The sequence below is a fragment of the Sander vitreus genome, chromosome 24, assembly GCF_031162955.1.
Source record: "Sander vitreus isolate 19-12246 chromosome 24, sanVit1, whole genome shotgun sequence".
NCBI lineage: Eukaryota > Metazoa > Chordata > Actinopteri > Perciformes > Percidae > Sander > Sander vitreus.
Genome location: NC_135878.1, coordinates 7,635,508 through 7,650,760, shown reverse-complemented (window position 1 = coordinate 7,650,760; position 15,253 = coordinate 7,635,508). Strand labels below are relative to the sequence as shown.

Here is a 15,253-nt window from a genome sequence, read left to right as displayed (position 1 = left end):
ACCTGCACTACATTTTAATTCCTTCAGGTCCCCAGTTGTCCTTATCTGGCAAAATGTCGTTACAATGTAAAAATGTCATTCTACATTTATTTTTACAGTAAAAAAAAAAATAAAAAAAAAATACAGCCTTAAACCAGATATCATTACTTGCACATATCAATGTTGACCTTGATCCTTAGACAAAATAAATATGTAGTAGTAAAAATGTTTTCCAACAGCTCAAAGATCCGACTAAAAGACAGCGGGTTACACCACAGCCCAATCGCTCCATGTCTGTAATGTCACTCAGATTTCAAGTCACAGTTGCATGCCCTGGAGAAGGTGCCATGTTGAATCCAGGGATCTATAAGATAACAGCTTTGTTTCCATTCTTATGTTCTTTAAGCATTTTTGTGCAACACTGAAGCTGGTTTGTCCATTGAATATGTGTCCAAGCACTCACAGCATGCACAACCTGCTCTTTTCAAGTGTCACTTGTTGAACTAAGAGTGTTGATACAACCACATCCCAGAGGTTCAGTTTATCCACCTGTACAAGTCTTTTTATTGGGACTCTGGACGGTCAACCACTGGAACACATAAAAGGTTCATATGATTTATCCTTTTAGTCATTTCTTTATCTAAGCAGTCTAGTGTTTTTTTTTCCTATTGGGAACATTTTGGCTCCTTTTTGGATGGTTTGGGCTGGTGAATGTTAAGGAGAGGACTTCCACATGGCAGTATTGGAGATCTGGTACTCTGCAGTCTATAGTGTGCTCTGCAATCACTTCAGTTCATTTCAGGGAGACATTGCCAAACCATTCAAAACAAACACATCAAGCAAAAAGCAATAATGTTTAACGACTAACAGTTATAACAAATTACATTCAATGAAGGAATAGTTTGGCAGTGCTTATTCATGAAAAACGTTCATTCAAGTCCCTGCAGGATGTTTCAGTGTTGTTGGTCAGTAACACTCTGCAGCAAATGCTATAGATTTGCACTGCAGATATTTTGTAATATAGTGATAACATCAAGTGTCACATTTAAAAGGCTGAACACTCACTTCATACAAAGCAAAAGACCCGTCACAAAAATCAACATCTAAGCATTTTAATGCACAGTCGTAGTAACCAATGCACAATATATACGAAAACAAAACAGTCATTTGAAATTGGTTAGGCAGGTGAAACTGACAATTAAAAAGCTGCTCTAAAACACTGTAATGCACAAAACAAAAACATGAAGTCATTTTAGGTGTGTTTTATGCTTCTCATACATGGTTCATTACAAACCTCCATAGGCTAGAATGTCCAGTAGTCTGGCACGGGACTTGCAGATCATCAAAAACATGTAAAGCATTACTGAGTAAGATTCACAATTTTGCTCTTTTCCTTTATTTCCTTCCACGACTAAAAAGGCTATGTATGAATGTATGAAATGGAATGGGACAGAGTCAGGGAGAGTTAGACGTGTTCACTTTCATGTGTTTGACTCATTAAACCCACTTCTTTCAGGACACACACACCTCAGGCTGTGCCGTGCTGAGCTTACTACTACCAGCTGGAGCGACCTCGGCTGCCGGTGCTGACCCGCTGTCGGACCTTTCTGGGCCCGAGGCCTGGCCAGCCATGGTCCTTCTGAAGAGACGCATGCTCATCTGCAGCAGCTCGTTGTCTACCACGGGCGTAGTGGGGTACTGCTTGGTTTGGCCCTGAAGAAGGAGAAGTAGATTTAAAAACCCATCTCTCTTAACAATGCAGTTGTAAGGTCAGCATATGGAAATGACGTCCAGAGAAGCTGCTGAGAATATAGTTGAGATCGACAAAAGTAACTGCAGTATTAAATTAGTTTTCCTGCCAGTGATTGGATGACATCGACTAGGCCTGCACGATATTGGAAAAAACTTACAGTGCGATATTTTTTTCCCCTGCGATATATATTGCGATATGAAAAAAAGACTAATTTTTACAAGAGGACATAAATAGCCCTACTTAGAAATACCAAATCATTCTCAACTACTGGGGTGATTTTGTAGGAGAGTGCATCTACAAAGAAAATAAAAATGAAAAAGGAAATGTTCTTATGTGAACCAGTCTTTGTTAAACTTTAATGCTTTACAAAAACCAAAGCAAGTAAGCGCTGTGATTACTCTTCTGAAGTGATTTTGGAGAGGGAAATTAGGAAGAAATACACTGGTTGACTGACATGACACCATTGTATTCATATAATATCAATCCAGGCTAAAGTGAATGATATTAATAATGCATGCATGTTGCTTCCTCTAAATGTCAGGTTGTGGTCGACTAGCGGGGCCTGCTTTGGTTGTTTGATACATTAAAATAGATCATGATTGCTGGTTTGCTGTGCATGCAGAGACTGCATGTCACACTCTTCAACAAACTGTGTATCCAAGAGCACTAAAATCAGTGGAAATGACGTTATATCAGAAACAGACTGTTGTTGTAGATTAGTGTTACGTTTCCAGCGTCGCAGCTCCGAACCATAACGTTAGTTGGGACAGACGCCTTGTTTCTTTAGGCTAACTATGTTAGCTTTAGCCTGGCTGGTAGCAGCTTTCTGCGGTGAAAAATGGCCGGGATATGTCGTGATTACGTTGCATTAATCAGGTGATTTAGTTTGTCTTTGCAGCGAACATAAAACACTGACTACTGTAGCTTCACTACATGGAAAAGCACGTGCATCACGGTACTTTTCTACACACGGGAGAGCCTCACTTCCCATAACAACCCCCCACCCCGTCGGACTAACGTTACGTCACATGACCACCTGTCTTAAAGGGGAAGGGTCGGCCGGTAACAATCATGGAAAAGGAGAACGGTGAAAGTTTAAAGCAGCAAAGAAGTTGTAGCGTCAACATCGCAACGTCCTGCGATGTGACTACCGCGCATGCGCACATCGCGATGTAGACGATGAAACTAAATATCGTGCAGCCCTAACATCTACCTTGTCATTCTTTAACAGCTGCCGGCGGATGGCGAAGTCCCTGCGGGCACACAGGGCCTTGCAACAGGGCCCGAGGTTTCTCAGTAAACCTGCCCTCTCCACCCGCCTGTTCATGGCTGCCATATTCAGGGCCCCCAGGTCATGCTCAAACAGCTTGTCAGCATCTGGCAGGACAGAGTTGACAAAGTTTTAGACAAATTGATCACAAAAAAAACAGACTAAACTTAATTAAACTGAACATTTCATTCTAGATAAAGAATACATGCTGTACAGTAATGTCTGTTATCATGATCCCCATCATAACTTGTGATCAAAATTACTAGTTTTGCTGATTTAAATAATAAAATCATGTTACAAATAAAAAAAAAAAAAAAAAAAATGAAACATAAGAAAAGCAAAAAGAACAAACATTGATGTTAAATGCTGCTGAAGATGTCAAAACTCTCACCTTTGGGGTCGTCCAGCTCGGACTTGCACACCTCTCTGACTTGCTCCAGGAGCTCAGGCCCAGCGAGTCGCTTGGAGATGCCCGCCCTAAGAAGCACGGCCCCTGGGGTGAACCGGAGCAAAGCTGCCCCTGCTGCCCGGGGTTCCTGCTTCTGTTTGGGCATCAGGCTGGACCAGTCCACATCAATGACATCCAGAGGACCTGTCAACACATGGCGTTGGGGAGGTTACTTTTTTTTTTAATTTATTTTTTATTTTAAAAAAGGAACATCTGAGTAGTTTACTAACATTTTATTAAAAAAGCATTTAATGATATAGTGAATTTCAAGATCTCTTAGATTTTCCTGAGATGTTCAAATAGTTGGAATGAAACCAATCAATCCCTCAAGCAGAAGAAAAACCTTTTTTTTCAAAAAAAAAAAAAAAAAAAAGGTTTGGATAACAGAAATGAATTTCCACATAGATATTCTTCATAAATAAGGAGGTATTTCCTAGTACCTGTAATTTTTTCATCGTCTTGCTGATCCTCTTTTTTCTGGCTGTCAGCCAGAATTTCATCCAGCTCATCATCACTGATTGGTTCATACTCCTCTCCCACAGATGCGACTGACTGGCCTTCATCTTCTTTGCCATCGTCGTCTCCTGAGAACACAGCACACAAAGATTCCTTTCAATCCGCGCTGGAAATTTGGAAAGAAAGTGACATAAAAAAGCAATTTGTGTTGATCTTCTTACCGTCGATGCTCTCCGTCTTCTCCAGCTCCCGTTGCTCTCCCATGAGATGGTGACTGTTGCTCGGTTTCTCCGGCTCTGGTGGGCTGAAGGCTTCTCTTGGCAGCAGAGGCTCATAGTCGCCCCTCTCCTGTCTCATCATGTCCACTCGCAGGTCTCCTCTCATATCGCCCCTCAGGTCTCCTCGTCCTGGGACCCTGGGGTCCCCGTGAGGCGGTAGATCCATCATCATCATCATCATCCTCTCCCTCTCTCGATCGCCGCCTCTGTCACCTCTACTGTCTCTCTCCCTCTCTCTCTCCCGCTCCCGTTCATGCTGCTGGATGAGTCCTTCAGGGAGTAAGCGTTCCCTGTCCCTGATATCCCGCTCCCTCAGGAGAGGTTCCCGGCCTGGACGCATCAGTAGGGGCTCCCGTCCCCTGCTAGGCCAGTCCCTAGGTTCGGGCTCCCAGTCTCTCTGCTGTTGTAGGGGCTGTTGGAGGAGCAGGGGCTGCTGCTGGGGCTGCGGCGGCAGCGGCTGAGGCCGGAGGTCCTTTCGGTCTCGTTCCCGCTCAAACGGCTCCCTGTCTCTCTCCCGCTCGCGACTGTCGTAGGAGCCGGCGCGGGACATGGACCTGGCCTGCCTCTCAGAGTCAGGAGAGCTGCGCCTGGAGCTGAGGCTGCGGGAATCCTGTCGGTCTGTAAAACAGAGACAGATACAAGTTAGGCTGGGATCAGAGTTGGGCGTTTTAATTAAGCATGATTCTGGTATCAGAGATGACAAAACGTTTATGGTTTAATGTAAATATAGATGTTCATGTTCAGCAATGTAGTGTCAAGATGGTGAGTGTAATCTACCTGAGGAGGTGCTGCGGCTGGGCTCTCCTCTCCTCAACTGGTCAATTCGAGACTTTCTCTCGGCCACCGGAGGGTCATTCACGACCGGCCTGTCTCTCTCCCGTTCTCTCTCCCTTTCCCTCTCTCGGTCCCGTGAGTTGGCGCCCTGCAGCCTGCCCCGGCGGGCTCGTGGACCTTGCGGGTCATCTCGATGGGCTGACTCGTTGGAGGGCGATCGCAGGCGTCTGGATGACGCGCGGCTCTGGTTGCTTCCCATGCTGCTGCTGCGCGTCTGCTCTGGGGGAAGTTTGCGGAGCATGGGCTGGGACATGAGGGGCTGCGGAGTCAGAGTCGGCAGCAGCATCGAAGGATCTTGGGGGAGCAGCGGGGCGATGGGAGGAGGGTTGCACCGCTCCCTGTCCCTGCCCACCCTGAGACCAACCCCTCTCTTAAGAGGCTCAGCAGGAGTCCTCTCAGCAGGAGCCAGTGGAGCTTGCGTTTCCAGCGGTGCTCCTCGGTCTGTGACCTCCTCATCTGACCAGTCACTGAAATGGTCCATTTTGGTCAGAGGAGATGGCTCTGTGTTGCCTCCAGTACCGCGATGATCAGGCCTCATTGAGGGTGGTGGCGTCCGGGGACCTCTCTTCCTCTTATTATGTGGCTGAGGGGCAGATGAGTCCTCATCAGACACGTCAGATTCTCGCGACCGTTTCCTCTTTCGTTCAAGCGCCTTCTTCTTGGCTACTTTCCTGGGTGAGAGTATGGGTGAAGGCCCATCTGCAGGACCGCTGGCTGGGGGCTCGGGGTTGAAACGATCTCCTGCACCAGCCAGGCTGTTGCCACTGCCAATCTCCTCTTCTTTGCGACCCTTCTTCGAGCCCTTCCTCTGCAACTTTGTCTTCTTTTTGCCCTCCTCATGGGACTGGGAGCCAGCGGTGTCTCTGTCTTCACTGCCAGGTGCGAGGGCTGGAGGAGGGGGAGGCGGCGTAGACTCTCGTTGCTCTCTGCCTCTGCTACGGCAGTCAGATGGGGCGTCTGCAAGATGCTCTCCTCGTCTGTCGCCTCCTCTAATCCGTTCCGCACGAGGCTCTAGGTCCTCATGGCGGCTGCGTATTTCCCTTTTGTCCCCAGCACCTCTGCGCTCCTCATCCTTCCAGTGGCTGGGCTTCTCTTCAGATAGAGCAGCCCTAAGCGGAGAACGCAACAAGGGCTCCTGGGGCCGCACCACCTGGCTCAGCAAACGATTTTTGTCAGCACCTGCACAGAAACGGTCACATAACGACACTCAGTACTTTTTAAGCATTAAAGCAATCAGTCAAATAGCAGCTTTGACAACAGACTGCTTCTCTGTGCCATTTGTGGGCTAACAGTTGAGGCTTTTCATTGGAGGTATTTGCCATAACATGACTAACAATGCATTTACAGAGTTTTCCCTGGGTTTTTAGAGCGTTAACGGTGCATATTATACGGTCATCATACGTTCATTTGCATATTGGTGACGCCATGGCGCAATTATTTGCATAAAGCTTAGTGCTCGTCGGTTGGAGCTAGGGAGAGATCACTAAAGCAAAACTTGGAGGAGTAGCCTGTCACTAAAATGAGAATAGCTGGCCCACCTTAAGTTAGTGAGCCTGTGCTGAAGTTGTCGCTAGCTCCACTGCTGCTAGCCCACTTCACAACCAGCAGGTAGAAAGCAAGATACGGAACTTGGCTTGGGTCTTGCAGCATTTATTCACCGACAGATAAACTGTACACGGACGGCGCTGCTACGTTCACTGCTAAAGCGTTACTGACAACTTCATACTCGCCAACAAACACCTCCCTCACCTTTTTTCCCCCCTCTCTCTCTCTTTCTCTATGCCGCACCCTCGCCAACGGGTGGGCTGCAACTGCCGCTGTGTGCGCAACATGCATGGTGTGTGTGTGTGTGCCCGTGACACTGTTTTGCACCAGTGAACGCGAACCATCATGCGGCACATGTCGAGTGACAATGAGACAAGACAACGAGTGCTGTGTGTCGGCTCTTCCAGATTCTCTCCACATTGTTTTAACGTTCATATGCTGTCCACTGTAGATGGTTCGCAAATACACTAAGCCGTATAATGGCAGAGAAACCCCTGCATTTAACAAAGAGTGTATTTCCGGTATACATAAAGGTGCATTCCATACTAAACAGGAGTGTGTCCTTTCAAAAAGAATTTTCCTACTGTCCAATGGAGGCGGACACACTGGGCTGGGGAGGAGGGGCTGTGGGAGGGGCTTGGCCTGCCCTCGGCCAATCAGACGCTCACTTTTCTCTTCTGCACTGTTGTAGCCGTCGCTGTCTGCCGGACTGAGGTCCCGAGTTGCTCGCTTAGGAGAGGCTCGGGGGCTCGGGCTGCTCTCCACCCTGGGCCTCTTACGACTAACGGGAGAAAAGAGGAGAGTTATTACAAACATTTGTTTTAAATAAATATCACACTCAAGGCTACGCAACTATTTGGAGAACTGTAGGTTTCAATGGACAAATGGAGTAAAGCCTGGTGTACCACCACGCACGCCATTTATAGAAATGTACAGTGTATACCTGTACAGTTTGTATACTGTGGTAGTGTACAGAAGAGGCAAAGAAAACATGATATTAATGAAAATGTGAGAATAAACAGAGAAGGCTGATACATGCCTTGTCTTGCGGTCGTCCCGTGTTTCTCTAACGGGCCGGTCGTCATCTCTCCTCTCCCGCCTTTCATCTCTTCCCCTCTCTCGCTCCTCCCATTCCCGCTGCCTCTCTCGCTCCCGCAGCTCCCTCTGCTCCCTCTCTCTCTCCCTCTCCCTCTCCCGCTCCTTCCTCTCCCTCTCTCGCTCCCTCTCCCGTTCCTCCCTCTCTCTCTCCCGCTCCTCGCGCTCCCTTTCCCTCTCTCGCTCCCTCTCCCGCTCTCTCTCCCTCTCCCGTTCCCGCTCCCTGACCCGCTCCCTCTCGGCCTCTTTCTCTCGCTCCTTTTCCCTCTCTCGCTCCTTCTCCTTCTCCTTTTCCTTCTCCCTCTCTCGCTCCCGCTCCCTGTCCCTCTCTCGCTCCCGGTCACGGGTCCTGTCATCGCGCCTCTCCTCTGTTCTCTCTGTCCTGCGCTCCTCTCTCCTCTCCTCCCTCTCAGACTCCTCTGATCTCCCCTGGTGTCTATTTGGTGAGGCTGCTCTTTGATCTGGGAAAACAGAAAGTTCAAAAGCTTAGCCAAACAAATATAAAATAAAAACTATCATACAATATACTGTACATTAGGGCTGCTCGATTATTTACAAAAATCATAAATCACAATTATTTTGGCCAAAATTGAAATCAAGATTACTCATTGTCTTTTGGAAAGATGTTGCATTTATTGAACAGTGAAAACACCATGAACTGTTACATTTCCCTTAATACTTTTCCCGCTTGAACACAAGACAAATTAAGAGTTTACGCAAAGTCTGATGTGCAAAATAATCGTTTACTGATTAATCGGTTTTTGGGATTACCAAAATTATAATCGCGATTGATATTTTGATTAATTGCACAGCCCTACTGTACATGGTTTTTGATATTGTAAAGGTTTACAAAAACGCCCACCTCTCTCTCGGTTGTCTCTGCGATCCCGCTCTCCGTGCCCTCCTCTCCTGTCGTATGAGGAGTCTCGGGCGTGCTCTCCTCTCCGGTCGCCGTCATAGCGATCTCGGTCTGAACCCCTCTCGGAGCTTCTTTCGGTCGCACTGCGATCTGTGCTCCTCTCCGCGCTCCGTTCGCGCACCGCGCTACTCCGTGGATCCCAGTTGTCATGGCTGCTTTCCAGTTGGGAACCCCGGGAGTTTCTGTTTGAGGCTGAAAGGAGATAAAAGATTGTTTCAAAAAAAGGGAATAAAAAAAAAAAAAAAAAACACACACTAAAGAAAAGGTACAATGGTTAGACAGTAGATATAGAGTACAGTATTGTCACCTAAGAAGCTCCTTGTCACTAAACATTTTTCCTATGGCCACAAATAAAAAGCTATGGAAATAAAGCTAAATGTAATGTCAGTTCTTGCCTTTATCAGATGTTTCATTAGCACGCCCTCTCCCTCGTCCGTTCCTCTCAACTCTGTCCGTCCTGTTCTCCGTCCTTCCATCAGCACGCCCTCCATCTTCGCGTCCATGACCTCTCCCATAACTCCTGTCGTCCTGAGCCGGTTCCTCCTTCCTGTGGGCGTCTGTTCGCTCCCTTTCTCTCTCCTTTTCTCGCTCTCTGTCCTTCTCCCTTTCCCTTTCCCGGTCCCTCTCTCGTTCCCGTTCGCGGTCACGGCGCTCCAGCGACTCTCGACTGGAGCGAGTCTCCGTCCTGCTCTCTCTGGAGTCCTTTACGTCCCTGTTGTCTCGGTGGTCGCGAGAGTCGCGGGCTGTTTCCCTTCCTCGGTCGCGAGCGTCCCGTCTCTCGCGAGCGTCTCTGGTCTCCCGGTCGTCGCGAGCGTCCCGTGACGAGACCTGTTCAGAGTCATAGTCCCGGTCGTCGCGGACGCTGTCCTTCTCTCGCTTGCTGCGGCTTTCTGTTTATAAAGAGAAGCACAAAGCTTAACAACTGATGAAAAGGGGGGGAGAATTTATTAAAATCGATTATAAAAAAGTGTTGCCATTATTATTTCTGCACAAAAATTGTTTGCAAATCTAAATAATGACTGGGGTTATGCAAGATATATTAGGCCAAGTTCAATTATTCAAGTTTTTATTTTGAACTCAGAGCTCATTACTCACAGAGACACTGGTAACACATGCTGTAGTAATAAAATCTTCCAAAAAGCAGGATTTGTGTAAAAAAATGACCATTATTTTATAACTTTATAGTGCCAAAATCACTGGTAGTGTGGACTTGACACTCAAAAGCATTCGTGTCAAATGTGCTGAAAAAAAGAGAAACAGACATAAGAGAAACAAGAAAACACAGTGCAAGAACATGAGGTTACCATCTCTGCGCTCATGTCTGCGCTCCTGAGCAGGCGGACTCCTCTCTCTTTCACCACGGCTCCTCTCGCGGCCCCTGGAGCGCCGCTGGCCGGGGCTCGATCGGTCAGATCGACGGTGGGGCGAGGAGGGGTCGTGGGAGGCAGGAGGCGATCGGGAGCGCCGGGAGCTTGGAGGGGAGGAGACAGAGGCCGGGGCTGCCGTGCTCCGGTGGTACGTAAGAGAGGACGAGCGGCGTCGGCGGGGAGACGAAGAGTGCCGCTGGGCAGAGGAGCCAGAGTGAGAGGAGGGCGAGTGGTGGCGGGGAGGAGTCGGGGTGCGATGGTGGCAGGGAGGAGTGGGAGACCTGCGGTGACAAAGGACGGTTATTTCCTGCTATTTATTGATTGAACTGCACTGGTATCATCATTACCAAATAATACCAAAGACCTGGCACATTCGTTTTGTCAAGTGGTAGTCAAGGCGTTTGCTCGGTGGCCCACATGTGCTGACCTGCGAGGAGGGGAGGCCGGCACAGGCGTCTTATGGGACGAAGCTTTAGGAGAGGTGGATTTCTTCCTGGCTGGTGGTGAAGTGCCCCTAAAGGGAGATGACACGCTACCAGAACGCTCCTCTGACGTCACTGACCGCTTTGCCTTGTGGGAGCTGTCTGATCGGTCCCTATAAACAACACGGGTATGTTCAAAAAGAGGATGCCTTGCACAAAAGACCACCAGAAACACGAATAAGAACAGCCATCTTAAATTGGGAATACGTCATTTCTTGGTTCCGCACTTTACCTGCGTTTCTCCTTCTTCTCTTTGTGTTTTTCTGCATCTCGCCCCCGATCTTTGGCTTCCTTCAGCTTCTCCTCAGACTTCTCCTTGTTTTTATGCTTGCCTTTGTGTTTCTTCCCCACCACAGGAATGTCCAGAGGGACAGGAGGAGGAGGACTGGGGGTACGGGGCCCTTTCTTCTTACTGTGGCTCCCTTTTGAAGGCCTGGTTGAAAGAGGACAGAAAAAAAATCTTTCATATCTTCCTCAAAATATAATGAAAAGGTATAATTCTTAATCAGTTCTTGCTTCCCAAATGGCTCAACTTTCCACAAAATGTTACTCAAGTCTGTTGAGGAGTATATGAGACATTCTGGCAACTAAAACAAAAAGTGCACCCCCAGACTCCTACCTGGTAGATTCTGAAACAGGTGAGGACAGTGGTGCCTTCTTTTCTTTCTTCCCAGAGCCTGGGCCTTTGGTTGCACTTTTGTGTTTGGGGGATCCAGTGGACTTCCTGGCTGTGGGTGAATCTTTATTGCTTAACGTCTCTGGGGAGGCCTGAGAGACAGAGAAGGTTGAAATTCAAATCAGAGTTCAGCAACTTCAGCACGGGCAATGAGCTGTTCTAGAGGCAGAGATACATTAGAAGACACTTTCAGGCTGAACACTAAAAATGATTCAAACTAGTCACCTACCTTCGGTATGGCAGTGGCTCTCGTTTTGGTGGGGGCCTCATCTTTCTTGATGAAAATCTCCTCCCTCTTGTCCAAGTTTTCCTGCTCCAATTTCATCAGCTCACGTTGAATCTTCTGGCGCTTCATCTCTAGTGATAACTCGTAGTCGTAGTCACCGATATCGGAGTCTTAAAGTCATGACAGAACATGTCGGTCATGTCAAAGCTCATATTGATATTATTTAGTTTTTTTATAAATTAAAATCAAACGGATATTTACAACTACTTTAGGTCCCTTGTCTATAAACAGGCATGAAAACAGGTCAGGGGTGAAAAAGGTGAGAAGGATATTACCACTCTAGGGGGGGGTCTGGGAAAATTTTAAATATTCCATATTTTAAAGCATCAATCTGATGCATTTTGAGATACATTTTTTGCCAACCAACAGTGTAATATTTCAATATGCACTCATTAAAGTTAATTTGACTGGCAAAACGGTTAAAGTCCTTCTGACATTACACAATAATAAAACTCATAATTTTTAAAAACTAAAAAGTTTTGGATCAATTATTACTTCTTCCAACCATATGTTAAATAAAGAGTCAATGTGGATTTACATATTGCAATAATATCATAATCCTACAATGAATCATTGTGAAAACTAAATTTTACTACTTTGGCCAGGTCATCATCAAAAAAGCAAATTAGCTAGTACATTCATGATTTTGTCCATTGTTGATATTAGCTGCTTTATTTACATTTGTTACATACATTGTTTATCTTTTCATATAGCTAGACGTCTAAACTCTGGGACGTCAATACCTGCCATGCTGATTCCAGACAGACAGCTTTGTCAAGGCAGTTTGGGCTTCAGATAGCTTTTACAGAGTGGCCATCGTTAATGACAAATCGTGTTCCGCTATGAACGTGCACACTCGTATTGTTTGAATTTCGCCGAAAGGTGAGTGATTTTCATGTCTGTATAAAACTTGAACAAAACAAGCCAACCTTCACGATTGGTTTCCCACTCTGTGGGCTCTTCTTCACTGGCTGGGGTGCGCTCCTTTGTAATCTTTATATCCTCCTTTTCCCTGTGTCGGCCTCTGGAGGAGTCTCTCTGCTGTGGGTGGATAAACATGCACAGAGACGTTAGAATGACACCTTCATGTTGGCACCACTTACTGTGCTTATCCATGTGTTGCGGTTCCAGGTTTTAAAAACGTTATTCACATTTCAATTCATTTTCAGATTCAGGATTAGCAGTGGACTTTTCCTCTAGTTTAGAACCATCCGTCATTTACACATTTGCCAATACATTGACAATACAAAAAGGTAGAGACTGAAGGAGCAGGAAACTCACCTTCGCTGTGGGGGATGTGGGCTCGTCTAGGTCTCGCTTCACGTTTTCTGGGTCAACATCCTGTCTTTTATTCTTCATCCTCTCCCGCAGATCACCTGTGGGTCTCTCGGCTGACCTGCTCCACACACAAACATAAATAAATACACATTCAAGTTACGCGTCAATAATATGATGCTATAGATAAGCCATTTGTTACGTTGTGGACAAAACTACAAAACAGAAACAGCAATTAAAAAAGTAAAAAGGACTCATGGGTACAAAGTCATGAAACCATATACCTAAATTATCACATAGAAATCCTGATTGCCAAATTAAACAAGCCATCTTACCGACTAAAGCTAAATCCTTTGCCTCGTGGCTGAGTTCCATGTGTGTAGCGACAAGTGTTGCCGTAACTGCAATTACCGGTCTTCAGCCAATTTCTACAGTGACTCTGAAAGACACATACAAAATGAGCCTGATGGGATAATGCAACATCCACTAAAATGAGACAAACATCACAGTAGGAATACTAGGAGGATATTGAGTTCAGTATAGAACACAAGACATATTTGATCAGACTACTAAAAGAGCTTGCACTTAAAAAAGGGCCAATAAGTGAGGTACTGGATCACTAACTCTGCAACAGGAGCACATGTTTGTCCCATGGAAATACTTTGCACTATAGGATATACATACATCAGCAGCATTACTCCCAGTGCTGGGGCCGAGTCGTTCAAACACACTGGGCCGACGGGAGGGGGCGGCGGGGTTGCTGGTGCTGCTGGTCGTGGTGCTGCTGCTGCTGCTGCTATCAGATATGGTTTTTGAATTCTCCACTGTTACCTTCCGCCTGATCTTGGACATTCTGCAGGACTGGAAACATGACAAACAATGCTTGACAATGACATGTCAGTGATCAATCATCTGCATAAATACAACAAACACACGTTAAATAAGTACTTGTATATAAAAAGTTAATGGAGTAAACTGCGAGCAGAATAAATTAGTCACATATTTGCTGCTGAGGGAGGTTAATAACGGTTATCGATCCAAAGCGTATCCAAGGATACAGTATATGTACTACACAGTTCGGATGGATCAAACGACAGTAAAAACAATTTTATAAAACTTCGGCCCATCAAAATGTCTTTGCCGGGTGACTAACGTTACACTGCCAGTGTTGCACTGTCAGACCTGAATTCATTCATTCATTCCAAGTGCAGAGCTACAGATTTTAGCACCCTCAATTAGGACTAATGAAACTATTTGAATCTAGCAACCTTCTTAAATGATTGTAATCTTAACATTTGGCTGCCTGCAGTTCTCCTGTAGGTAGCAACATATGCAAAACATAAACAGATGCAAATGGCTTGGCCTGTTGTCGGTGCAGTGAGTCTTGCATGCATGCTTAGCTAACGTAAAGTTCCTAGCTAACTACACGACTTTAATGCCATTGTTTAAGTATTTTACGTGTGTATGTGAGACTACCACGTTTAGCCGGTTAATGGCGTTAACTATACGGCGTGCCTTGTGCAGGGAAAAGAAACAAGCGAACAGATGCTAATTCTAAAGTTAGTTCATCAAAGAGCTAATGACTTCATGCTTTATCTTAGCGCTAGCTAGGCCTTCACTCCACCGCCAGTGCCAGTGCCGTGCCTGTTAGATATTGTGTTGTTGAACAAATAAGCCGTCTCACCCAAGATATTAATTCGGCGTCGCATCTACTTTAGTCCAGGTAGTGGATTCAGCACTTGTAGAAATAACAAGGCTTATTCTTTAAAATCAAAGGCAGAAACTGCCCTGGGTGCCTTCATATTGGCGGAGGGTGTGCATCATAAATGCCCCGTTCTTCTTCGGTGGTTTGTAGAGGCCGTTTGTACTCCAGGGTGTTGCATTGCCGCCATTCACAGTATATATTCTTTGCGCTTTTGTTTATCGTACTGCTCGCTGTGGAAATATCATCACATATCTCTTCCGAAAATATTATTTTATAAAACGCTCGCCATAATACTCTTTGCTTTTCTTATTGTGTTAAAGTTTTCACCGGAAGTGTTTTTGTGCTTGTAGTTACTCCTTGTGACCATCAGAGGGCAGTAACGGTGATGCTAAACATGACTAACAGCCCATGGATGTTTTAGAGCAGGGGTCTTCAACGTTTTTTAAGCCAAGGACCCCTTAACTGAAAGAGAGACGGAGCAGGGTCCCCCTACTACATACATTAAACTGGGCCTACAATAACGTGTAGGGCGGCCTAACGCCTTTATACATACCTTTTTTTTTTTTTTTTTTTGCGTAGAATACTAACCTATTACAGTAAAGTAGGCTAATAATTGTTGGCATTATTTTATAAATCATGTTTTAATGTTACACGTGGCACAGTGAATCCTTAGGATTAACTGTATCTGTGGGTGGCTACCGTAGTGACTACCTTACCTATAGGCCAGTAAGCAATGGAGATTCTTTTTTGGGCATTTTTTAGGCCTTTATTTATAGGACATCTGAAGAAATGAAAGGGGAGAGAGGGGGAATGACATGCAGCAAAGGGCCGCAGGGCGGAGTCAAACCCCGGGCCCGCTGCGTTGAGGAGCAAACCTCTATATAT

General features: G+C 46.1%; 1 protein-coding gene across 4 annotated transcripts; it reads right to left on the bottom strand.

The window, feature by feature from the left end:
- Window positions 1-67: 67 nt before the first annotated feature.
- zc3h13 (zinc finger CCCH-type containing 13) lies at window positions 68-14,695 on the bottom strand. Of its 4 annotated transcripts, none has more exons than XM_078243384.1 (20): window positions 14,348-14,695; window positions 13,348-13,524; window positions 12,999-13,102; window positions 12,670-12,787; window positions 12,318-12,429; window positions 11,332-11,498; window positions 11,046-11,194; window positions 10,659-10,859; window positions 10,372-10,539; window positions 9,882-10,225; window positions 8,973-9,467; window positions 8,521-8,769; window positions 7,603-8,119; window positions 7,232-7,344; window positions 4,962-6,197; window positions 4,128-4,802; window positions 3,891-4,034; window positions 3,394-3,594; window positions 2,946-3,109; window positions 68-1,692 (listed from the first exon to the last, which is right to left on the bottom strand). In XM_078243384.1, exons 2-20 carry the CDS (start codon window positions 13,513-13,515, stop codon window positions 1,492-1,494), a joined length of 5,526 nt encoding a protein of 1,841 aa, XP_078099510.1. In that variant the 5' UTR covers window positions 13,516-13,524; window positions 14,348-14,695; the 3' UTR covers window positions 68-1,491. The 4 variants fall into 4 exon arrangements, with proteins under 4 accessions (XP_078099510.1, XP_078099508.1, XP_078099509.1 ...); XM_078243382.1 differs by having other exon boundaries at window positions 7,148-7,344; window positions 14,348-14,694; XM_078243383.1 differs by having other exon boundaries at window positions 7,148-7,344; window positions 12,670-12,784; window positions 14,348-14,694.
- Between the last annotated feature and the right edge of the window lie 558 nt (window positions 14,696-15,253).

Bases quoted from the DNA above. Each gene is read 5' to 3' on its own strand.
- zc3h13 (XM_078243382.1), bottom strand. From the start codon at position 13,515: ATGTCCAAGATCAGGCGGAAGGTAACAGTGGAGAATTCAAAAACCATA. The intron at 10,540-10,658 runs GTAAAGTGCGGA...TGTTGTTTATAG, and splicing joins GAGAAGAAGGAGAAACGCAG to GGACCGATCAGACAGCTCCC. The intron at 6,198-7,147 runs GTAGGAAAATTC...GTTTCTGTGCAG, and splicing joins GTGTCCGCCTCCATTGGACA to GTGCTGACAAAAATCGTTTG.